Source organism: Hyposmocoma kahamanoa, unplaced genomic scaffold (genome assembly GCF_003589595.1).
Source record: "Hyposmocoma kahamanoa isolate Upper Pololo Valley unplaced genomic scaffold, ASM358959v1 80, whole genome shotgun sequence".
In the NCBI taxonomy this organism is placed as follows: domain Eukaryota; kingdom Metazoa; phylum Arthropoda; class Insecta; order Lepidoptera; family Cosmopterigidae; genus Hyposmocoma; species Hyposmocoma kahamanoa.
In genome coordinates, this window is record NW_020654051.1 from 697,759 (window position 1) to 723,703 (window position 25,945).

The 25,945-nt window shown below is 37.7% G+C and overlaps 1 protein-coding gene across 1 annotated transcript; it reads left to right on the forward strand.

Moving 5' to 3' along the window:
* Nucleotides 1-7,432: 7,432 nt before the first annotated feature.
* LOC113233914 (uncharacterized protein K02A2.6-like) lies at nt 7,433-11,720 on the forward strand. The gene has a single exon (XM_026469148.1). The coding sequence runs from the start codon at nt 7,638-7,640 to the stop codon at nt 11,718-11,720; it is 4,083 nt and encodes a 1,360-aa protein (XP_026324933.1). The 5' UTR covers nt 7,433-7,637.
* The last annotated feature ends 14,225 nt before the right edge of the window (nt 11,721-25,945 follow it).

Below are 25,945 nucleotides of genomic sequence, written 5' to 3' on the forward strand. Positions count from 1 at the left end.
TTTGTTATTTGTCCTCCACGTTTCCTTTTATCTTATCCCAAAACCATTCCAGCTGCTGAACATGTGGATGTTATCGACAAAGGCCTTCATGATTGATTGTAATGTGTCCCTTTACATATATACAAGTACTATTCAATACGTTTTGAACATCTTGACGATAGTAATAATTGTAGATAAACATCCAATAAACGGAGCACTTACACACAAATACACACGTGCCTACAAATGCATACACACAAAAACACACATACGCGCGTCCGTGCACACAACAGACGCACATACACTACCATACCACATTTTATAATTTAATTTAGATTAGAAATTGCAATGTAATTTCATTTAGAATATTATTATTAAGTATTATATATTATTAAGTAGTATAATTTTAGAGATTATTCGTTTTGTTTTTATTAAACACAATCAGTTTTAAGAGACGTTAAGAATGAATTGTAATCCGACAACTTTGTAATTGGCTGTACCAGTTTGTAATTGGAGATTAATAAATCAAATTTAAAGCTATAAAGTTTTGCAAATAAACAAATAAATATAATATACTAGGGATGAAATCATACTAATTTATTTTCAGTGTTATGTGGACAGTGTATAAATATTCTTCAAATACAATCTTTTAACTCGTGAATTTCAAATTATGATTTGTTACTGATTTTGCATTCGCTTTGTAATCGAACATGCCTACAATTTAAACATGGGTTCCGACGTGGCACTAATGCAGCGCCAACGATTTGAAACATTTACGATTTGCACAGAGCGATAACACTAACGCACACACTGTGCGTTTTCGCTTTTCCCGAAGCTGCGATGGAAATTCAAACCTGGCAAGTAGGTCTTGTGGACGGGACGAGCAGAGCTTAAGGTCCATAATGTCGAGTTGCGAGCTATTGCTGAAGCCGATCCATCGCGATCTAATAATTTGCGTCAAATGCAATAACCATAAAAAATTAATGCGCGTGTTAATGAATCCGTCTTATAGATGATATAGTTTGAGACCAAATCATTATTTGTGATGACAAATTAAGTAGTTATCACAAGACTAAACAGTGTCCGAAAGAGAAATTTGCAGGAAAATGTTTGTGACTGTTTTGATTGTCTATGCTCCAGAGTAATCTGCTAGCTGCGGTTTAATCTTGCCACTTCATCGCTAACGTTAATTAATGTGTAATCATGTTCACCTGACTAAATCCATACTGACCATATTTTTTTTTAAATTTCAGAAATGAAGGAAACAAATTTGGGTTTCGTGAAGCAGCCGACAATGACCTCAAAAACTTTATAGTTTTCGTAGCCCACTATTTTACCGCAAAGGAATAAATGAGTTTCCAACAAGATGATAGAAGTGTAGCGATAGCATGGGAGCATTTATTTAAATTACATTATTAATTTGTTTGTTTAAATTACATTTAACGACAATGTCACACTTCTTTTTCATATCAAATAAGCAATTGTATGTAGAAAAAAAAAACAGTCCACGTCCCCAGGCTAACGAAGAAAATTAAAAGCTCTCTCGGAGATGTACAGAATGTTACGAATGCTCAGTGATTGTTAGCATTTTACATAGTGCATGAAAGGTACTAGGTTAGATTTCAGGTAGAATTTGTTTATTAATTTCCAGCTATACTAATTGAGCTAACTCGACGATCTAAGTAGCATAACGGTTTGCATTGTGGGCGTTGGATGAGAACTTTTGTAAATTGGTTCTGGTCTGGTTGTACTGAGTAGTGCCTCAAAGTGAATTCCTAATTTGAGACCAAATATTTGGTGTGATTGAATAGAATAGAATAGAATAGAATAGAATAGAATCGTTTATTTCATGTTATCAATGTCACAATATTGCAATTGGAAATAAAATGTCAAGGAATAACTATGATCGTCAGTAATAAAATTATAATAATAATAATGAACATAAAATAAAGTAGTATAACTACTGCTTGTCGAATAAAATAAAATTAAAATTTTTTAATATTTTATTTTATTATTATTAATTAAAATTATTAAAGTTTCATCGACACTGTACAATTCAATATCCAATAAAAGGTTTTTTAGTCGGGTACAAAACGTTTCATCGTTTCTAACACTTTTCAGGTCCACTTTACTTACTTTTCTGGTCTGGTCTGATTGTGTCGAAAAGAAGCTACATGGAGTGATGACCAATTTGATGACTTCGGTAACTCAGTGGGTGAACAATTTGTATACAAAGCTAGACCCCTAGTTCCGCCTTGGTTCTCCTTCTTACCTATTTTTAAACTGCAATACACTAAAGATATTTAACACACAATGCAAGATTCCATGCTATGTACTCAATGACGTGAGAGACATTCATTAATTGAGATGTACCTGTATTGTTTCTGAATTTCTAAGCACATAATAGTATTTGCAAGAAACAATCCATTCCCCTGCCATCAACAATGTTTGTTGTAATTTATAAATAACTCACACCTTCAACATATCCCCGCACTAGGAAAACCCTGTGTCGCGTGTACCATGGACACAGACAACCACAAATTACAACCAAATTCACAAGAGAAATAAAATATAGACCATACTAATATTTCTCCCGTCCCGGGAATCGAACCTCGTCCTGGGACCTCTGCAGTCCGGCATGATGATGGCAGTTAATTTAGACTTACGTTATATTAAAAGAAAAAATTGTAGCAGTAGAGCTTCTTGCGAAAGTGTTCGTCCAGGGAAGTACTGCCACTTTGCCTATTTCTGAACAGGTAATATATTCAATTATATTAAATTCTATTAACACCGAATGAAAACGATCTTTACCTTGTTACCGTCATATTTCTGCCTACCACAATCTCACGTCTTGTGTTTATTCTCAGATATTTATTAATCTTTACCCCAACCCTTTTAAACGTTCGTTATTCCCATGACTCCATAAGGAAGTGCCTTCATAACAGAGTGAGAGGGCACTCTGTTATAAAGGAAACGTCTATTATCAGGTTAACAGACGCTTCCTTATGCCGGTCACGAAAATCACCAGTTACGCCATTCTCTCAGTACTTTGCACGCATATAGTCTATAAAGTAGAAAGGGTGCAAGTTGTAAAATAAATATAGGTACGTTACGCGCGTATAATTTCCTAGGATGTTGGCCTAGTTTGGACCAAATGCAAATAAAACAAGTAGGCCATCGCACTCAACCAGATAACCTCTACCACTGTACATAGAATTACTCAAAAAATAAAAGTATGTGAAACCACCAACAGTCGAGCGAATCCCTGCCATTCTATCTTACGTGAGAGGTGTTACAGACAAGATCGGAAGAGTCCTCAGGCGCGCGTCTATGAAAACCTATTTCAAGCCCTTGATTACCTAGGCCCGTGAAATGTAACATCCTTACGCTCTTAACTTACAGGATGCAAGAGTTTACAAGCTTGACTGTGAGTGCGGTCTCTCTTATATTGGACAAGAGAAGCGAAGTATTTGTACCCGCGTCAAAGAACATAAAGCTGATGTCGAACGCCGTCGGGTAAACAATTCTGCAGTCTGCGAGCATGTCATGGATAAACCTACACATTCTATCAAGTTTGACACACCCTAAGTCCTTGCGAAAGATGTCAGTTATCTATCCAGGATGCTGCGAGTGGTCCTTGAAATTAAAAAAGACATCCTAATTTCTACAGGAAAGATGGTTTCTCCGTACCACCAGCTTGGGATCTAGTATTTCCTCTGATGAAAAATCCCAGACAGACATAAGACTGCAGTACTAATTAATGTGATATAATTTATTCTAATTTCCATTTTAAATTAATATCCGAGAATAATGTCCGATCATGTGTTCTTATGGTACCACAACAAAGAACTGCAGCTTTTCGAGGTAGTTTCAAAGAGTCGGCCTCAAAGTGCTGGAATAATATTCCACCACCTATACGCAACGAGACATCCAAACCCAAATTCAAAGCACTGTGCCGGCAACACCTGTAGTGTGTTTTTATTCTTTAACGTAGTCTGTCTAGAATCGAATTTTCGCTTTGATCTATTCACATTATGTGCATAATTATATTATATACTAAACACATTATACAACATTAAAACCTCTTTACAGTGACAACTTACTCCTACAGCTGTAATTATATTCACACTCGCTCATGCACTAACATGTCAAACAGGTTATTTGAGATGCACCATTTACACTTTACTATGTATATTATTATTGTCAATGTACAACTTTACTCATAGTCATTATATTTTTGCTTTCAAATAATTGAATCCCTTTCGTTGGTCCTGACTGAAAACCAGCGCTTTAGGAAACTTTGGCATGTGCTGAGTCAGCGCCGTTTCACTGCTATGACAATCATGTTTTGATTTTCTTTATTCGTGTTATATCAGTGAATAAACTGTTTATCTGTCTATCTATCTATCTAAATTTAATTTAATAAAAAGTAATTTTTTTTTAAAAATAAAATAACTGTAAAACATGTTTTTTAAAAATTTAAAAATAAGTTATTTAATCAATTACTTGCACCAAGTACAAAGTGAACAACTTTTGTAACTATAGTGAAAAGTAAGGTGGTTTGCATTAATATTAGACATAACTGATTGATGACACCACCTCAGTCAACGTCAAACGTTAGTCTGGTTGAAAAAACAAATATTGTGAAGCGATTTTGAAAATTCTTTTTTGTTTGAAAGGGTGCACTCTCTTGGTAGTCCCATTGTCACTAAGTCAGAATGTGATGAGGGATCCCATGAAAATCAAAGGAAATCCTCAAATTTTACAAGCACTATTATTCTACAATTTCTCCATCAATTGCGGACCGATTTTGAAAATTCTTCTTTTGTTTGAAAGGGTATACTCTCGAGGTGTACCAGAAGAATAAAGAAATAATATAATAAATTTGTATGGATACTTTTATTGAATTTTAGTACGGTAATCAAATATTAAAAGCAAACACTTTGATCCCTAGACCCTTTGGATGTGTGTAGTATCAAATTCGCGTTTGGGAATAAATTGCTAAAGAAATGACTATATCAGTTGGTATAGATACGTATTTTAACAGGTACCTACTACTGAAATATTGTAGGTCAAAGCCGTTATTTTGCGGAAACTTTACTAAAAAATAATTCCCCTGGCATTTCCCCTCTGCCGCCGGCAGGATAATATAATATCGCTTATGCGGCTACGTGGTGCGTTTCACTTAGGCGGCCACACGGCGGCGCGGCGTGTGTGGAGCCACCTTTAGTCGGTCGTAAAATATTACGACCAGCCGTGAATTGAGACGAGAGTTTTGTTTTGAATGAAATCATCCTCCACGAAAATCTTAGAATGATTGTCTTCCTACTAACATATTTTTTTATTCGTGTAACTTTAGTGAGCATTATACTTATTATGAGAGCTTTGGAATCTATTTTTTTTTATGATACCTACCAAGTGATTGGACGAAGAAGCCGTGTGCCTGGTGGAAAGTGACACGGTTATCTATCACAGTTGCAGTGCCACTCAGAGCTTTAAATATAGCAAAGGTCTGAAGGGCACTCCCACTGCCACATTAGTTGACAAATCCCATGTGCTCATAAGTTTATCAGCACCCTTACGCTTCAAAACGGGAGTGCAGTAATGTAAACATTACTGCTTAGCCGCTCACGCGATACATGCAGCCGTAGACGCATACCACATCTAGAGGTGCCGGTGATGATTTTATACCGATTTATCGGATATCGAAGTTATAACAGGTAAAAAAACTAATATTGAAAACGTACCGTAAGTAGCGTTTTTTAAGTTTACCCTGAATATAAATATTTATAAACTATACTTTAAGGAGTAATTTCATGGTAAACGTTAGAACCACTCAAACGGAATATTATCATATTTACCCAAGTACACCAAAAATTTCATTAGTGCTTTTTAAGTGCAGGATTTGCGGTGTATTACTGCATTTTATTTGAGATGTTTTTATTGTAGTACGGAGGGTATTTGTTTAGCAATGCAGAATAATAATTTTTATTTATAAAAACTTGTATTTAAACTGAATCCTTTTCTAATTTGCGAAACCAAATAGCCGCCATTTTGCGGTAGGAAGAGCGCATCGCGTGAGCGGTTATAGGCAGATATTGTGGCAGATATACTTATGGTGGCAGAACTTCCCCGAACTGGTGGTGAATTTAGTTTCTTACTAAATTAATAATAATAGTCTGACATTATGCTAAAGGCTCGGGCGCAGTTGAGGGTGTTTCTTGTGGACGTTACCAACCCACATGATGAGCGTCTTGTAAAACCCGAAATCGGGATAAATTTCAAAAGTATCCGACCTAGCACTCCAGAACAGCTGTGGCATCCACAGGAATAATACTAATCCATAATACCCTTGGTTTAATAACGTCACATGTGATTATCCGTCAAAAGTGCTTTTACGTCAAAGTTATAACATTAATATGAACTACATGAAACAAATTTTGTATATTGCACTGGTATTACAATAATGTCGTAATTCAAAATATGTGAAATTCAAGATTGTAACAATTGCTGAAAGCAAAATTTGATAGATATTAGAATATTGTAAGAAATAACTTAACTCCAAATTACACAAACTTTATGTGAGCTAGCTCAGGCCAAAATAGTCCTTAGTCAAAAATATTAAACTATTTTCACCCTTTTATTTTTAAATATATTTGGTAAGTAAAAAATTGTTTAGATATCTGCAATAATTAAACCTCTCTCCTGAAAAGTTGTCATTTTGTAGATATGACTTTATTACTCTAAGGTTGCGAGTTGTTTCGTGACGCGTCAACTCCATCCAGTTAACAACCTAAGGCGGTTCAAAGGCGTTGTCGCCTTAAGCACAAATGCAGAAAACGGAACTCTATACGGCACGTCTCGTTTACCGGTTCTTTAACCAGAATCTCTGAATCCGGTCGATTGCGCCATTGCCGGAGAATATCGCCTCTTCGATTTAAAAGTTCGAAATTTAACTTCTAGTCTATGGGCAAAGCGAGAGTCCAAAAAATAATAACATTATACAAGCAACTGCCGATAGCTGTAAAGGTTAAGTAAGGCTAAGTAAAGAAATATATTTCTCACAAATGGCGATACGGCAAAGAAGTAGTAAGAAACCAAAAATAAAAGTCTGCAAAAAGTACATAGAACAATTCGTAAGGTCCGCTAGTTCTTGCCGTGGCTTGGTTGGCATAGTGTCTATAACGGTTCGCTGGAAAACGTTGGTTCGAATCCAGCCGGATCGAAGGGATTTTTTCTAAGTGTCCTATCTTTATATTAAAATAATTTTAACAAACTGGAGTAATTTCACAGGACTAATTCATTGTGGTCAAACATCGCCACATTCAATAACTTAAAAATAACATACAAGGTAAATTACGTAACTTATGTATGAAGGATTAATGTCTAAGATAGGGATGCCTGTATTATAGTCTATATTATAGCTTTATAATTGTGATGTATGTATTGGAGAGTAAGATTATTATAAATGCTATGTGGGTAGGTCATGTATTTTGTTGCTCAGTCGTCGAATAAATATCGTAGTGCGAACACATGTTTTACTGGCTCCTTAACCCAGGTCTTACGTATAGGCTAGATAGTCTAGACTTCTCAGTGGCGACGAGAATACGGACTTACGAAACTGTGAGTGTCATAATCATAATATATATAAAATAATAATGTCGGTCGGTAGAATTTCCGAGTTCAATATTCGGTCGGACAATTGGCGGTTATACGTGGAACGCCTCGAACAATATTTCATTGTTAATAATATTAAGGAAGAGTTGAAGGTGCCCACGTTGATCACAGTGATTGGTGCGGACTGTTATGAACTGTTAGTAGACCTGTGTACTCCGGACAAGCCTTCAAGTAAATCGTTCGTAAATTTAACGAAGGTTCTAGAAAAACATTTACAACCTAAACCGAGCATACTAGCAGAAAGATACAAGTTCAGGCATCGAAAACAGAATTGTGATGAAACAGTGTCCGATTACGTGGCGGTATTAAAAAAAATGTCTAAGACTTGTGAATTCAAGACCTGGTTAGAGGAAAGTTTGAGGGACCAGTTTGTGTGCGGTATTCGGTGCGAGACAATACGGCAGCGTCTTTTCACCGAGGATGACCTAGATTTCGCGAGGGCATATCGTTTGGCGGTCAGCATGGAGACGGCGGAGAAGAACGCCGCGGTGGTTCAGGGCCGAGCGGACGTGCAGGGTGCGAGCGGAGCGAGTGTCGCCGTGTGCCAAGCGGTGGAGGGAGCGTGGGCGGCGAGCAGGCAGCCAGCGAGCCGGGCCAAGCGCGGTCAGGCGCCGCGCGCGCCGCAGGGCGCGGCTCAGCTCGCGCGCGGTGCGGCGGCCGCTCAGACAGCGCGAGGCCAGCGCCAGCGCGAGCAGCGGTGCGGCGCGTGCGGCGGCCCGCATGACGTGGCGCGGTGCCAGTTCGCACGCTATGTGTGCAGAGTATGCAACAAGCAGGGGCACCTGCGGCGAGTTTGCCCCTACATGACGGGGCATCACAACCTGGGCGTGGCGGAGTCAGTGGACAACGAGTCCACACATAGTGAGGACAGTGAGGAGGTAACTGTGGTTGGAATTAATCAACTATCATTAGGGCTATGCAAACCATTAATTTTAACAGTAAATATACACGGTAAAAATGTGAAAATGGAGTGTGACACGGGCAGTGCAGTATCGTGTATAAGCCACGAATTTTATTTGAAATATTTAAAAGACTTGGAACTCAATACTTGCGGATTAATACTTAGATATTATACGGGGGAGTTGGTGCGACCTGTGGGGGTGATCAGGCCGCTAGTGGTGTATGAGGGTTTACGAAAATATTTGGATCTGTATGTAGTACGCGACGCTAAAACATCTTTACTGGGTAGACAGTGGCTGGTAGAACTGAAAGTGCAGTTACCTAGATTTGGTTACGATAAGGTTAACCATTTATCCAGCGAGAGTTTTAATTTCAAGGATTTCAGTTCCAGATATTGTGAAGTATTCGCCGACGGCCTGGGACGGTTCACCGGTGGCAAGGTGGGCATCCACGTGAGGCCAGGCGCGCGGCCGGTGTTCCTGCGCGCGCGACCGCTGGCGTACGCGCTGCGGGAGCCGGTGGAGCGCGTGCTGGAGCAGCTGGTACGCGACAACATCCTCACCCCCGTCGATCGCTCCGACTGGGCTACACCAATTGTTCCAGTAGTTAAGAAGGACGGTACCATTAGGATTTGCGCTGATTTCAAATTGACCTTGAACAAGGTAATAGAGGTCGACCGTTATCCGCTTCCAAGGGTGGAGGACCTGTTGGCACGTTTGCATGGAGGTGAAATGTTCAGTAAAATTGACCTGTCACAGGCTTACGCTCAGTTCGAACTCGACGAGACAAAAAAATACGCTGTCATTAATACTCATAAAGGACTGTTTATGTACAATCGATTAGTGTTCGGCCTATCGTCCAGCCCGGGAATATTTCAAAAGCGACTAGAACAACTATTCTCAGATTTACCGCACGTAGGAGTTTTCTTGGATGATATTATCATTACTGGTAGAAATACTAAGGAACATATCGATAATCTGCATAAAGTTTTCGATCGGTTAGCATCAAGCGGTCTCCGGGTGAAGAGGGAGAAATGTGTTTTTTTTCATGAGGCCATAAATTATTTAGGGCACGTTATAAGTAAACACGGCATACAAACGTGTTCAGAGAAGGTCGATGCTATTGTGAATACACCCGCACCGACTACCGTATCTGAACTTAGGTCTTTTATAGGAATGGTTATGTACTACGCGAAGTTCATAAAAAATGTTAGTACGATTTTAGCGCCACTATATGAACTGCTTAGAGCCAATGTTAAGTTTGTGTGGACCAAGGAATGTGAAACGTCTTTTATGTACATTAAGAAGCAATTAAGCTCCAGTGAGGTTTTAGTCCATTACTCCCCAAATTTACCTCTCGTGTTGACGGCAGACGCGAGCAGCGTCGGGATAGGTGCCATCATATCGCACGTAACGCCCGACGGAGAGAGACCTATCGCATATGCATCGCGGTCTCTCGCACCCGCGGAGCGAGCCTATGCCCAGATTGATCGGGAAGCATTGGGTATTATTTATGGAATAAGAAAATTCCACCAATACTTATACGGTCGACAATTCACGTTAAGAACGGATCATAAGCCATTAACATATATTTTTGGTAATAAATCAGGTATACCGACTATGGCGGCATCGCGTTTGCAAAGGTGGGCGGTATTGTTATCTGGTTATAGTTACGAGATCGAACATGTTTCATCCCATAAAAACTGCGCGGACGCCTTATCACGGTTGCCGCAAACCGGTTCCGTCGGTACTGTAGGTAAAGAGACTACGTACATTCATTTTGTAGAACAATTCCTGCCCGTGACTAATGATAATGTGCGGTTAGCTACTTCTAAAGATTCTCTTTTGAGCCGCGTTATATTCTACGTTCAATCTGGTAGGCCACATACATGTACAGAGGAGTTAAAGCCATATTTTAATAAACGGAACGAACTGTATATAGATCGAGGATGTTTAATGTGGGGTTATAGATTAATTATTCCAACGGCCTTGCGAAATACCGTTTTAAATCAACTCCATGCAAGTCATATGGGTATTGTAAAAACCAAGTCGTTGGCTAGGAGTTATGTATGGTGGCCGGGAGTGGACAGTGATGTGGAAGCGGTGTGCCGGCAATGCGACACTTGCGCGGCAGAGGCGGAGGCGCCGCCGCGCGCGCCCCCGCGGCCCTGGCCATATGATGTGCGCCCGTGGAGTAGACTCCATATTGATTTCCTAGGCCCTATGAATGGCAAAACGTTTATGGTTTTAATAGATTCCAGTTCTAAATGGCTAGAAGTTTTCGATATGCCTAGGACAAATGCATCGTTCGTAATTAAAGCTCTTAGAGCTACATTTGCTCGTTTTGGGCTGCCAACCGAAATAGTATCCGATCAGGGCCCGCCATTTACGAGTGCAGAGTTTAGGGACTTTCTAAAAAAGAACGGTATTCGGCAATCATTCTCTCCGGTGTACCATCCAGCGTCGAACGGGGCCGCGGAAAACGCCGTGAAACTTTGTAAACGATTTATTAAAAAGGCCATGAGGGAGTCTACCGACGTCGACGCAGCCCTACAAACATTCTTGTTATCTTACAGAAATAGCGTCCACAGTAGTACCGGAGAAAGTCCCGCAATGCTACTGCAGCGACGGTCTCTGCGGTCTCGATTAGATCTCTTGCGCAGCGAGCGCGCCCGCGAGGACTGCGTTCTCGACGCGCAGTCGCGACAGGTGGCTCATGCAGGGGGTGTGCTGCGAACGCTCGCACCCGGGGACCAAGTAACCGCTAGAAGCTACGGCGGCTCCGACAAATGGCTGAATGGTACGGTAGTCAATAGTGAGGGCTCTCGGAGATACATTTTAGAAAGCGGTGACGGTCGACTTTTAAGTAGACATATCGATCAAATTAGGCGCAAATCTCGGTTGTCCGGTGTACCATGTCCTAAAGATGTCATTCAAAATAATGATAAGAAAGATATTGGAGCTCCGTCGCTGGACGGCGTGGGTGAGGAGGTTGCTAATGAGGGTGGAAGAGAGCACGAGACTGTGAGCGAAGGGCGTGTGGTTGACGCTCGGTTAGACGATTCTGGCTCTTCGTGCTCCTCTCTACCCTCGACGCCTGAGTCTCCGGAGACCCGTCCCAAGCGGGTGATTAAGCCAGTGTTAAGATACGGCATAGATTATTAGTTTAGGATAAGTTTACATTTTGTTAAAATTAAGGGTTGTGTACTGATTTATATGGTTGTCAAATGTACAACAAACTTAAACTATATTTAAAGTAAGTATTACAGAATGTGTCGTGTATGTAACGTATGTATTGTATACCTAAATTATATACTTTGTAATTTTTTATATTATGTTTCTTATAATGTATGTAGTGATTTAAGTGGGGAGGTGTGATGTATGTATTGGAGAGTAAGATTATTATAAATGCTATGTGGGTAGGTCATGTATTTTGTTGCTCAGTCGTCGAATAAATATCGTAGTGCGAACACATGTTTTACTGGCTCCTTAACCCAGGTCTTACGTATAGGCTAGATAGTCTAGACTTCTCAATAATAAATAAACTCTTAATTTTAAACTAATTAAGTAGGTATAGCTAGCATCAAGATTAAAGTAATGAAAGTATGTTATTTTCTGATTTATTATATCATCCAGTGTTGCTGTTGAATGCAGCCGTGTTATATTGTTCTTGAATTTATTGAGAGCAGATTTATTTATTCATGAAAAACCAACAGCTTCAACCATTTAATAAACAGGAATAGTAACATAAAGCCAATTACAGGTTTACGCCTATGGTTTCAGAAAAATCAAACACAGGCATTAAACAATCGCGCAATAAACAGTATTTGTTAACAACATGCATTTACACAAATATATAACAAACCAATACCTGTGTCAACATTTACGAACTATTCAATAATATTAAATAGAATGTCCGTGAGTGCGTATCAACATTACAATTAAATATATCAAATCAACATCCAGGTCATGATTGCTCAGCTCACTATCCAAGCGTTTGCTAGCTCTACGTGGAAAACTATTTTGTCTATAATTAGTTCTCGCTAAGGGAATTGCAATAGGGTGATAGTGTCTCATAGTATGCGTAGGTACATTAAACGAAATATCACACAATAGGTCAAGGCAATCAACATTGCCGTTTATGATGTTTAGAATATACGCTATGTCATATATTTTTAGAGAATATTTAGAGGTAATAGATTCAGATTCTTACAGAACGTAGGCAGTCGAATGAATTATAAGACTTACTCATTTTATAGCATAAGAATTTAGAATAGAATAGAATAGAATAGAATAGACATTTATTGCGACGCCACAACACATGATACAAAAAAAAATGAATTATAACACAGTACGATGAACATTAAAATTAAAAATAATAACAGTAATAATAATTAATAAACAAAATAGACATACGTAAAACAAACAAATGAAAAAAGAAAACATTAAAATTATCAAAACAAACAAAAAAGGAAAAAAAGAAAAAAAAACAAAAGCAAAATAACAACAAATTGTTCAGTCATTTGTGCAGTCGTGGCGTACGCAAAAGGACTACATTCAGCTTTTACCACAGCCAGAATTGACTGTGGCGCTGGTTTTCAATGAGCCCAGATCCGAGATGAGTGACGGACGTGTGTGTCGCAAAATAAAATAAACTACCTACTTAAATATTTGTTTATGTAAGTGTATTTTGTGCATTGTGTTACTGCTGTGTGTGTTATATTATATTAAATCTACATAAATATAACAAAAATATATATATAAAATATGAATATACCCTCTGTGTGTGTTTATAGTGTGGTAACGTAATTATCTAACAAATAAAATTATTCTCGATCCTCGTCCGAGTCGGATTGTGACGAAAGGTGCGCGGGGAGAAGTAAGGGGGAGGGGACGCTGTTCGACAGCCAGCACAACGCAGTTCGCTCCGTTGTTTTGTTTACAGAATGAAACACGCAGTGTCCTACACCATAACGGTACGTATTATTACGATTAGAGCTATTACTAGTGTATTTCTAAAGTATTGTATATTTCTAAAGTATTTTGTAAGTATTGTATAATATCGAGCTCATAATAAATTTATATTATAAATACAAACATAAATGATGGAACATGATCATTAAATTAACAAATAATCAAAATATCAGATTAATTAGATTGGATTATATAAAAAAAATAAATAAATAAATAAAAATAAAATAATTAATAATCATTGAATAAATTTCAAGGAGCATGCCTCAACTGCCCGAAATCGTATCGTATCACGAAAACCGCAGCGATAACAATGAAGATATCGGCCGCCGTACACCAATGCTATGAGTCGAAACCAGCGCGGTAAGTGCACAAGTGAAATCACACTGTTCTTTTTTGGTTATCCAAGAGATAGAGTAGATAATTTAATAAATTTATTTTGGTCTCGTTCAATTCTCTCGATAATCTTGGTGTATCGGATTTCAGGTTTGGGAAGCATTTTCTAACTTTTTACGGGAACTAATGCACAATATAATATTCATTCAAGTTCTTGTTTTGAGAAACAGACTGAGTTACGCATTACGAATCCAAGAGACTTAGTATTGGAAACAACATCATCACTACGAGCATCAAAGCTTTGAATCATGAATGACACCCACATTCCTCATGACTGTCTTTCGTTCTAGAATTCAGTTTTTCAAACTATAAGAGGTAGAAATAGTTTAGAACTTGTTTGAAAAAGTCATTAAAAAAATATTTGGAGGGGTTAAGGTCCAATTGACTGTTCAGACAGTAGTCACGCAACAGATCGGACTCCAGACCGATAGTGCCATCAGCAGAAGTAGTTTTCATTTCGTAAAGCATTTTAAATAGTTCCACGGAACAGGTTCTATTTAGACTTTATGTTGCCTGTTCGCTATTCGCGGAGCCACCCCACAATCCTTGATAAACTTTGTCTTACTAACACTACCAATAGAAAAGAAAAAAGACCATTGTAATCGTCATTTCTGTCGACCATTTTCGTGTTATTACAAAAAATCACAGGAAAAATCTCCGCACACGTTCCTCCGCCATTTTCCTTATGAAGTACATCATATAGCTCCGCCAGTAAATAAGCAAAAAAACTCAAAGTCAGGACGACAATAATCGCATCGGGACTCTGGGTTGTTATTTTTTCGTCACGTTTCTTTTGGTCACAAGTTGTAAGGTGTTTGGTAGAAAATTCTCTAAATGCGGTGGATATTAGCTCCACGAATGCGTGTGCAAATTTCCATAATCTGGAAAATATCTAGAGTGGCACAACCTGAGACAGCAGAGGATTTATTATCAGGGAAAATGATATTTCGTTAGGATTTTTCACGTATTCTAAAAAAATTACGCGTAAATGTGACGAAGTTACATAGATATAGCGTAAAGGAAACAACCCGAGCCCCCAACGCACTTCCGGTGGAAGCGACAAGCGCCATATTTGATTTATCACGTTATTTCCGGTTTTTATAGTCTATTGCGGACGGCGATTCAGATTTTTGTGAAAAATGTAGTTGTGAACAAATGGGGGGCGGAGTGTTGTATGAATCTTTTATAATGCGTTAGCAAATCGCCAGGAGTGGCAAAATAGGTATTTGCCACTCCTGCGCTACGACTAAAAAGTCGTTGAAAGACCAAGTACAAAGACACGACGCAAGCACATAGAGAAATTCGTGAGGTCCGTTGGTTCGTTCCGTGGCTTAGTTGGTATAGCGTCTGGCACGGTATGCAAGAAGACGTCGGTTCGAATCCGACCGGATCGAAGGAATTTTTTCTGAGTGTTTTTTCTTAGTGTTCGATCTTTATATTAATAATTATAACAAACTAGTGGAGTAATTTCACAAAAAATAATTGAATATCAATTCAATAAAAATTTCATTACATCAGTGAATAGCGACATCTCTCGCCAGGACTGGTAGCTGTAAAGGTACTAACTGGGTGATAAATCTGCAATAGATTTCTCATAGACGGCGCTACGATTAAAAAGTCGTTGAAAGACCAAGTACAAATCACAAAACACAATCGGTTAATAGTGCTTGAACGCTCTCAGGATAGTACATCTGTCTGTTTTCCTAAGATTTAGTATGTAGTTCCATCTCGCTCTTGTTAGATGTCAGCCAGCCAGCCAGAGACAATAATTAACGTTTAAAAAGTAAAACTCATCATTCAGCCATGCCATTCCCGTTCAACTTTGTGTACATCATGATACGAATTTAGGCAATTCAGTTTTACCGATCAAAATTGCATGGAACTTGGCTGGTTGCTTATAAGCTCATGGGAGGCCCCCAGATCGTCACGACCCCGCTGCTATTCTCTACCTTAGCGCTCAGCCAACTAATTCTGCATGTTAGTTCATTCAGAAAATAATAAATAAATATTAGGCAATATACGTGACAACGTACGTGACGTTGTCCTAATCCCGAAGTAAGTAATAAAGCACTTGTGTCATGGAAATCGGAAACAACGACGGTACCACAAATACCCAAACCAGAGATAATATAGAAACGGTTTTCTGTATTGACTCAGCCGGGAATCAAAAGCAACACCATGAAAATCGGTGTGCAAGCGACTCAATGACGGAGGTCGTCACAATAAAACGAAAACATCGTATTTTTCATTGTGAAAAATTTTATTCTATGAATACGAAGTTGAAGTACTTTTTATACAATCGGTTGAATATTCAACTAGGTAGTAACTACCGACCTTGCTCAGTTAAAAATATTTCTACTCAAGTAGTGGCTTTACATCTCCTTTGGCGATCATACGCTTCGCCTATTCGCTAAATGTCGATGTGTGACAAAGTTTTTGCGACTACGCCACTAGTGTATGCAGTGATTTGTGAATTTCTGTTTGTGATATATTTGTGGTTGTATTTTTTTTTCGTGGGAAACTTGTTTGATAAAGAGAGTCCTCATCAACCCATACGCGTCCCAATGGCCACGGGTCTTATTAGTCCACGCTTGAGAACATATCTTTGAAGATTTTATTACTACGTTTACCTTTTAGAATAATTATTAGGTATTAAATATTTCGTTATTTTCAGTGTTTTATAAACTGTAAATAAAATTATATATATGGAAACATTTCCTGTGTAACAGGAAATCATTTAACGAAGTTGATGTCGCTCACGAAATTTCATTTTTAACCGATTTCAAAAAAAGGAGGAGGTTCTCAATTCGACTGTATGTTTTTTCTTTTTTTTGTATGTATGTTACGCGATAACTCCGCCATTTGTGAACCGATTTTGATGATTCTTTTTTTGTTGGAAAGACGGTACCTCCATAGTAGTCCTATTTAATTTTGAAGAAAATCATCTATCTCTAAGGGTTCACGCATGATGATTCATTTTTTTATATAGCGCCTAAATTTTATTATAAGGAGGAATTATTTTAATGGTTGATTTTGCTATTCTCCAATTCAAGGCGTTTTTCTCTCTCAATATACTTTGAGTAGTGAGAACCGATTTTTATTATCTCCTGTGTCAAGTCCCGTATAGTAGCGAACTAGGGGATGAATCCGGGTTTGCGCACTTTCCGGTAACCGATTTCAATAAAACTTGTCAAATAGATGTAATTCCACGTACTTTTTTTACTACTCTGTTCCGAGATTATTAAATACCAGTAGGCGTATCGCCTCACGCTAGAGGCATACACATATAGAGTGTATGGCGTTGTGAATTAAAGATTTTGCTAACTTGAAGTAAATAATATGTACATATATCTATAAGCATAGGGATTATAATATTTTAACTGTGAGATATAATTCGTCTTTAGTAGTTAGCATTCATTCGTAAATTTTTTGCTAAAAAAATGTATGTACATTAAAATTGTGTGCAACGCAAATGTGACGTTATATATTTGTGTAATGCATTTCTTCAGAGTCGATACTAACTTCGCTCGAATTAAAATTATTCCCGTACTATATTATTCCTGGCTTTCTTTCAGAATTAATTTTTAATTCGAAAAACGAAATTCAATCCATTTGAAAAATGTATGTCGTATACTACACGTATTCTATTTAAATCAGTTGATGTAAAAAAATCATTGGTATATGTAAAGTACCTATAATAACCTATAAGTACCTATAATAAAGTACCATTGAATACAGCGGTTTTTGTTGTAAAATTTAAAAGGTACGTTTGTTTTTTTTATGTCGTGAAAATTTTTAGGAATCGTGTTTTCACATCGTATTCTAGTCAATGTATATCCACAACTTTACTACAATATTTTTTCCAATGTGACTAATTCAACACTCTCACTGTCATGCGGAATCAAACAAAGCCATTTGAGGATGTATAAACTCTTAAGATTGTTGTTAAGGCTTCGATGTTGCATCGCAGTAACTCAAAATTGCACCTTTCGTCATGTACAGCCATTGACTTACAAATAAATGGACGACGGGTCTAATACAAAAACCACGAAAAAAATGTCCCAAGTCAACCTATTTAAACGTAGTGACATGTAAAGGAATATGAAAAAGCTAAAACGTTGAATTTAAATTGTAATGTCATCGCAGTACTGTCTAATTTTGCTTGCTTCGCTGTCAGTCGAATAAACGAAGACTAAAGCGTGAATGACGTTCTGTATACGATTTTAACGCCCTATAAGCTCGGACACTTTTTAGCGCGGACCCGACGTCCATATAATTGTAAATCAATGTGTACAGCACATGAATTAGCGACTCAAAAAGTGACAGTCCGTACAAAGAAAAGAAAATCAAACTCCTAAAACCGCTCCCCAGCGGAAAGGTTTTCTACGTCCCTTCCCGGATACGCCCTGCGCCTCGCGATTGTGAATGCTATTCATATATTTCTATTTGATTCTTTGCAGTGCGTGGGTACGATAATATCCCTGCCTTTTCCGCTTGATATCTATTCAGAGCCGTGTAGCGTAAAAATTAGAAAGATTCATGTCAGAAAATGCGTTTTTAATGCTCTCCAAAGCTTGACGATAAAAATATGTAGGATTATATGACTTGAAGAGTATTTTATTATTCTTATAAGGATGTAGCAGGGCGGTGGTGGCCTAGCGGGAAAGCTGTTGGTCTCAAATGCGAGGCAGACTGTTCGCAAACATGTATGACTTTAGATTCTAAGATTTGTGAATGTTTATTTGAAATACCTCTCAGAGAAGGAAAAGACAAAGTGAAAGTAAGTTTAAACTTTTGTTAAATCGCAATCGTTGCATAATGAGGATTCTCATATAATGGTTATAGTGGTTGCATACAATACTTTTTCGAGTAATTAAAATAATGAAACACAATATTTAATGTATATTTGATTAACCATCCATGACAAACTCATTTTTTAAAATAAATTTTCACCCATTCACTTGGGGACGCAAATGTGCCACCATACAGCCTCTTCATACATTATACGAGAGACAAACAAACGCTACATAACAAAGAAAAACAGAGAGATAGGATAAACTTGGATACTCCAAGGGCCGCATAAATTTTAACCAATATATCAATATTTTTTTTACAAAGGTTTATGGCCCTGAACAAGAACTTTAGGCCAATTTAACCAATCAGGAGGCAGTACAGTAATATTTTAATTTGCAAAAATACTACGTTCCTTTTTTGAATTTTTTCAGTTTAGTAAACAATGGAATTTTGATTCGGAACTAAAAAGAGCGCCTTTGTGATATGGTTTATGAAATTATAATTTTTTTTATTTTTTTTATTTGAATTTATAAAAGGGGGTACAATATATTTAAAGAAACATACTCCTACAAAATTGTATATATAATACTATAATTGACAGATTACAGTACAGAAGTAGAAAAAGATGTTTGTTATAGACTCGTCGACATTTAGTAGCAGTAGAGCTCCTTATGAAAGAGTTCGTCCAGGGAAGTACTGCCACCTTACCTATTTCTGCCGCCAAGTAGTTTTGCGAGCATTACTGCTTGTAGGTTTTGAAGAAAAAAAAAATATCATAACAATTTTCATATGAACCAATGACATATACCAGAACGTTTAATCGAAAACAAAAGACGATTGGAGCCATTCTTTTTTCAAATTAAAGGTTCTGGTATACATGACCAGAGGCTCTAATGAGCATTATCATAATTCAACCTTTTTTAGCATTCCTATAAATATGTCCATGATACTTATCGAAATGTACCTCAGGCGTCCATTAACACTACACCAAAGGGTAGATTATCATCGATAAGCTGTAAGCGTCTAACAGGGCAATGAATGGTGTAACATTTAAATGTCGTTCGCGAAACTTTTACGGCGGCGGTGACGCCAGAAGCAGTGATACCCGCGTTGCGGCAGAAGCGCCCTTTTACGGTGTCCACCTGATATTCGATTAGCATAATTAACGAAGTGGGACGCCTGTACGGGAGACCAAACGAATTGCCATTTAGGTTTGAAGATTCTCAATTACTCACTCAAAGAAAGAAGAAGAATTAGGCATATTAACCTTAACAGGTATAAAGCGTGTTTTTTTAAACTGGCACAGTATGCTGAAATCCGAAACTATAGGAGATACAGAAAACCTGCCTTAGCACCATTTAGTCTTTATTGTGAAAACAATTTTGGCATAGTATTTTTTTTAGTACTGATCAACTCAGTTTCGTGTAAGGATCATGTAATTGTATTGGACGGACAAAATCGGGACAGTAGAAGTTGGTCAAATTGAATAAAATGTTATTCATTTTGTACGAAAATACTTAAAAACGGAAAAGAAATTAACGATTTACGTGACTAGATCTACTACTAAGCAGTACCACATTGACAGTGCACGTATTTAACATTAATATGATAATATCATCGTTCTTCACAAAATAAACAAATCATTAAGACAAGAACATTTGAATTGGCTTTGCATTTATAATCTCCCTAAAACCACGATAATTCACAACTCCGACAAGATCTTTAAAATATTTACTAACAAAATTAGAAATAATGGCCACCCTACAATCGCCTCAAAAGGGAACTATTATCAAAGCCACCTGTTCGTCAATAGTTCGATATTAAAATTTAATTTTGTCGACAGTTAGCGTCGCGGGAAATGACATGTAAAGGTTTGTTGGTTGTGACAAACGGAAGTGCCATGACTGTATAACATTTTCAAGTAAGAAAGTACCGGAACTTACTTACTTATGCTAGCTCAGCGACCCAAATTGGATCATGGTCTAAGACACCCAAGTACCTACCCTACATTTCTTACGGTCACATTCAGCTCCCACAGGTCTTTGACGACTCCATCCTTCCAGGGATGTACTGGAACTTATAGTGCAAAACGGTTCTATTTATAATAGGATCCAAAACCTGGAGAAAATTAGATACAGTTGTCATATACAGGATTTCGTCTGCATTTGGGCTATTGCCCATTCCAACTCAAAAGTCATTCTGACGTTTGACGTGAAAATTGTAAACTACAAAAATTTAAACAGAGAATGAAGTTCAGAAGTGTTAAAGATTAGATATTTTCCTATAAAACTTAGTTTTACTTTTAAGTTAGCCTGCAATACCCAAGGTCGTTGTGGCAATCAATTGAAGAGATCAGGTCGTTAGTTGACGTGTTTTTTGGGCGATAATGATAATCTTCTGTTAAAAGATAAATTAATTAACATTACAAATAAGTAATTCAAGTGAATACTACGTGTAATTTTTCAATCTAACGAAGTGATATCGAATGTGTTTGAAAATATACCCCAGTGAGGTAACAAGAAGTTATTTTAATAAAAAGATGTCGAGGCTCGTTGCGACAGAGGCGGCTGTATTTGCTTCGCTTTGCTAACAGCTTTTAATGAATTTCCGGCATTTAATTTTCTTTTATTAAAGGAATCACTTAGTGACTTAAGCTTTTGCAAGTTGCTTTTATCGTTTAAGATTTCGGGCATAGACACGATATCATACATTTTACTAGTCATCGAGCTTTGAACTTTCACGCTATTTAGATCGATAATAATACAAAGATTTACAATACATTTTCTAGCGCCATAGACGTCGTCCATTGTAAACAACTCCAAGGCAATCAAACAAAAACCAAAGTAATCAAAGCTCCATAAAGATAAAAATCTGAACCCCAATAAGTTCACCTGAAAAAAAAACCTTTTATTCTCGATATATATGGATAAATAAGCATATCTAAGTGGGGGCTCGATAGGGCTGATAAAAGAAACACTTCAAAGAAAATAATAAACCCCCGATGCCCAGCGGAAATCCGCCATCATAATAACTGGAAGGGCAAAAAGTCTATTTTATAGCTGCGAGTCAGAGGTTGTCAATGTATGACAAGATTATATTACGATATTTTTTTATTAATTTATATCTAACTAACGCTTCCCCACAATCTAACCCGATGTTAAGCGACAATGTAATCCAATAAATGCCACTCTAGCTTTTGGTGGCCCTGATTGTATGTCGGCAGTGCCAATCCTATGTCGTTCGAAAACATTAGGAAAAATGAAGGAAGTCGCTTTGTGCCAACAGCCGGTCAATGACATGGCCGGAGTTTTGACGAAAATGGAGTCTTTCAAAGTTCGAGTCGATCAAATGTGAGGGTGAAACTTAATTGTGCAGTTTTCTGCGCACACTCCTCGAAAATGCATCCTATAGAAAATCGATACGCAAGCCACTCCCTCTGGTGATTGACACTTCTGAATCTACGATTCTTCTTTTCGTATTGATGGCATACACTATAATGCTTGTTGTACGCGTGCTGAAAGGATTTTCCAGTCGGCGTAAGGTGCTCGCCGATTTTTGCTCAGGGTGCGCCAGACATGTAGGAATGTAGTGGACCGTAAAAATACAGATAATAGAATGTGGCATAAATGTGAACTCAGGAAAAACTTATTGTTTCCAGTTCTACTGCTTCTATTCAGGTGTATGTTTGTTAAGTTTTAGTGCGTTCCTAATCATCATCACGGGCTCTATGACTTCCGGGATACAAGTTTCCTTTAACGTGTGGCTTATGTGTTGTGTTTATTTTTGGTGTGTTCTTTGTGGCAGAATATCATTGCATTCCATTTCAAATAAAGTAGTTGAGGACGTCCTAAAGAAAGGTCAAGAGTTCCCTTAGCAGAAAAACGTGTACGAAAGCGTGCTGAAGGTGTGTCTCAGGAGCAAGCGGAAGACAGTGGTCTCTGTCTACCCCGATGGGAAACGGATGTGATGTGTAAGTATGTGTGTAAGGAAATAAAACAATTTAGATTTTTGATTTTCTGTTTGTGGCTTGGATTTTTTAAATCTGTTTGTCATTCCGTGTTCGATCTCGTTAACACTGTGAGCGGTAGATGAGGAGCTATTCCCGGGCTCGATTCCCAATCTGGAAAACGAACTCCTAAATTGGGCTCATAGTACAAGGATTTCCTTAGTTTAAAACAAGGAAATTAAGGTAGTTTCCTGGTACATTATAATTATTTTTTGAGAAATTTAAAATTTTTGCATATTCAATGTTGAAGAGCGCTGGCCCTAAATGCGAATCAAAGATTGCTTGACCGATCCCTTTGATCTCACCCCACGTACTTTTATAAAATTCGGACCCAATCTACTTGATTCATACAAACAGATATGAGAATGATTCCTATAAAATCCAAATAGCATTTTTATAGCGAAACTTGGCATTTTTCAGCCCAAAAGTTATTGGGGTATTTCTTGGTATTAAAATTGGTAAAATACTAACTACGTAGTCTATTTTTACTATATATTCGTGGTGTTATGGTAGGAGATCTAAGTTCGGCTAATATTAAATTGCTGTAATAGATAAATTGGAAGTACCACGCTTCCCTTCAATGTAGAAAGTCATTTCCATCTAGTGGCCTGTACCGTCGAGCTTTCTTTGTATTTGTGCATTTTAGTTTACTATTTATTATTTATCACTTGCTTTTACCGTGAAATAAAGTCTAGTAAATGTTGTAAAAGTGTATGTAATTCTTCCGAGCCGTGACAATTTCCTAATCCGCATTGGATGCATGATAGTATTAATCCGTTCCTCAAAAGAGAGAGAAGTTTTGGAGACACCTATGATTAACTGTGTGTTTCTATTAGAAGACATGATTGACAATCGATTTAAAGGTTTTCGTGGTTATCCGCTCACGCGATGCGCTAATCCCACCGCAAAATGGCGGCTATTTGGTTTCGCAAATTAGAAAAGCATTCAGTTTAAATACAAGTTTTTATAAATAAAAATTATTATTCTGCATTGCTAAATAGACACCCTCCGTACTACCAACAAAAACATTTCAAATAAAATGCAGTAATACACCGCAAATCCTGCACTTAAAAAGCACTAATGAAATTTTTGGTGTACTTGGATAAATATGATAATATTCCGTTTGAGTGGTTCTAACGAAATTACTCCTTAAAGTATAGTTTATAAACATTTATATTCAGGGTAAACTTAAAAACCCTACTTACGGTATGTTTTCAATAAATAAACACCGAAATCACCAGCCCAAACATTAACACATACGATTGTCGTGACGTATTTTTGAAGTTGTTTATTTTTTTAAATGACAGACCCAGGCATTAAAAACTTTATAGTTTGCTAGAGTAGTTACCGAAGTAGCAATTAATATTAGTTCTTTTACCTGTTATAACTTCGATATCCGATAAATTGGTATAAAATCATCACCGGCACCGCTAGGTGTGGTATGCGTCTATGGCTGCATGTATCGCGTGAGCGGTTATTCATTAGATAAATTATCACGAATTACAGGCTTCTTACTACGATATGAATCCTTTTTATTTTGCCGATATTTCGGATACACGCTGCATGGTCACTTGTCTGGTCGGCGGCAGACGACAGCTTTAATCTGCACTGTATGCACACAAGAAATTGAAGTCGAAGCATTTTTATTTATATTATTGTAAGCTCTAGAGCACCAGATCCAGGCACTGTTAAACGTTTGGCACTCAGTGATCTCCATGGCTTCTCGTACCAAACGAGTTGCGTGTGGTTTGTCAGAAAAAAGAGAGTGACAATGGTAACGTCACAAGTAATCGATATGAAAGTAGTCTCCGACAGCGACGGAGGGTAAACAAATATGTCTGCTCTTAAAGCTGTTGCTGTCACTGCAGCAGTGACCATGGAGTCCCAAATGTCGGGAAAACAATATGACCATTCTACTCGGCTAATACATGAAGGAATTCCGTGCATAATAACGGCAAGTTATAGGCATTATTAAGCTATCAATTAGTTACAATTGCATAATCGATTCTGCGTAATCACGTTTAGGTGCCAAATCGTAGAGTTGCATTCAAGTGAAATGGCATACACATTGTGATCAAATTGCATTGTAATTGTAGATAGATGTTCGTGCATTCAATTAAGGCACAGGGAATTAGTATCTAAGTTGAAAAAAAGGCGGGTCACTATTCAAAATGGAAATCTACCTGTAGGGGCCAATGCTACGCTATAGTATTGACGCTTAATTGTTTAAATAGATAGATAAGTTAAGTTGTAAAAGGTTTATAGGTAAAGATACAAACTCGATGAGGCTGTGTATCTCTTACTTTGTCGTTAAGTTAATGAATGTTTAAATTGATAGAATGTTCGTTACACACTAATTTAATTGCCTACTTATGCGCACAAGTAAACAAACGGCCGCGGAAGTAGAATGCAAAGTAACCTACGTGCTGCGTAGGTCAAAAAGGAAGGACGCAAGGTAACGGAACAGAACTAAAAGGTGCGGTTGTAAACCGTACCCGTAACCGTAAACGTACGTAGGTTTTGACGTATTTATTGGATTAGAATGTGCCTTATCTGATAGATAGGTTGATCACTGTCAGTTAATTGTATTTATAAGGATCACGTCACCATAATTTGGTTTTTCTTTTATTCAGTACTGTACCGAATTACAATTCAGGGCGTCAGATCCTATGCACTCTTTAAAAGTAGTAAAAAAAGGAAAATTACAATACTAATGGTACGAAATTAGTTATCACAAGTGACTGAATGCTGGGTGGCTATTGGTATCAGTATACTATAGGGGGTCGTGACAGACAGTCGTGATACAGCAATCGTGCGCGATTGGGCGCGTGTGTAAAGACGTTGGAAGGAAAAGGCGATTGCGCTCGTCAGTAGCGCTCACAATCGCATACCCAACACGTGCCAGTTGCACGCGGTCTCGTAATCGCACGCGAAAGAACGTTGACCTAAAAAACTTGAAACAGGCAATCGCGCACGATTCTGATCACGCGCAATGGAGTGACTTTGTAATGGGGGCTAATTGTGTACTCGATTGAATTTGGACTTGCGTGAAGCACCTTAGTTATTATTATTGCATATATATATCTCAGTTTGTATAATAGAAGAATATCGGTCTCAATTATTCTAATTCATCCTATTTTAAAATAAAATTGTTTTAAAACATATTCTAATTCCTTTTTTGTTTCTTTCCTCTTATTTATTTAAGATTAAATTGTTATTTACA

What these genes read in the sequence shown, in the direction of transcription:
- LOC113233914 (XM_026469148.1), top strand. Translation starts at nt 7,638, where the DNA reads ATGTCGGTCGGTAGAATTTCCGAGTTCAATATTCGGTCGGACAATTGG.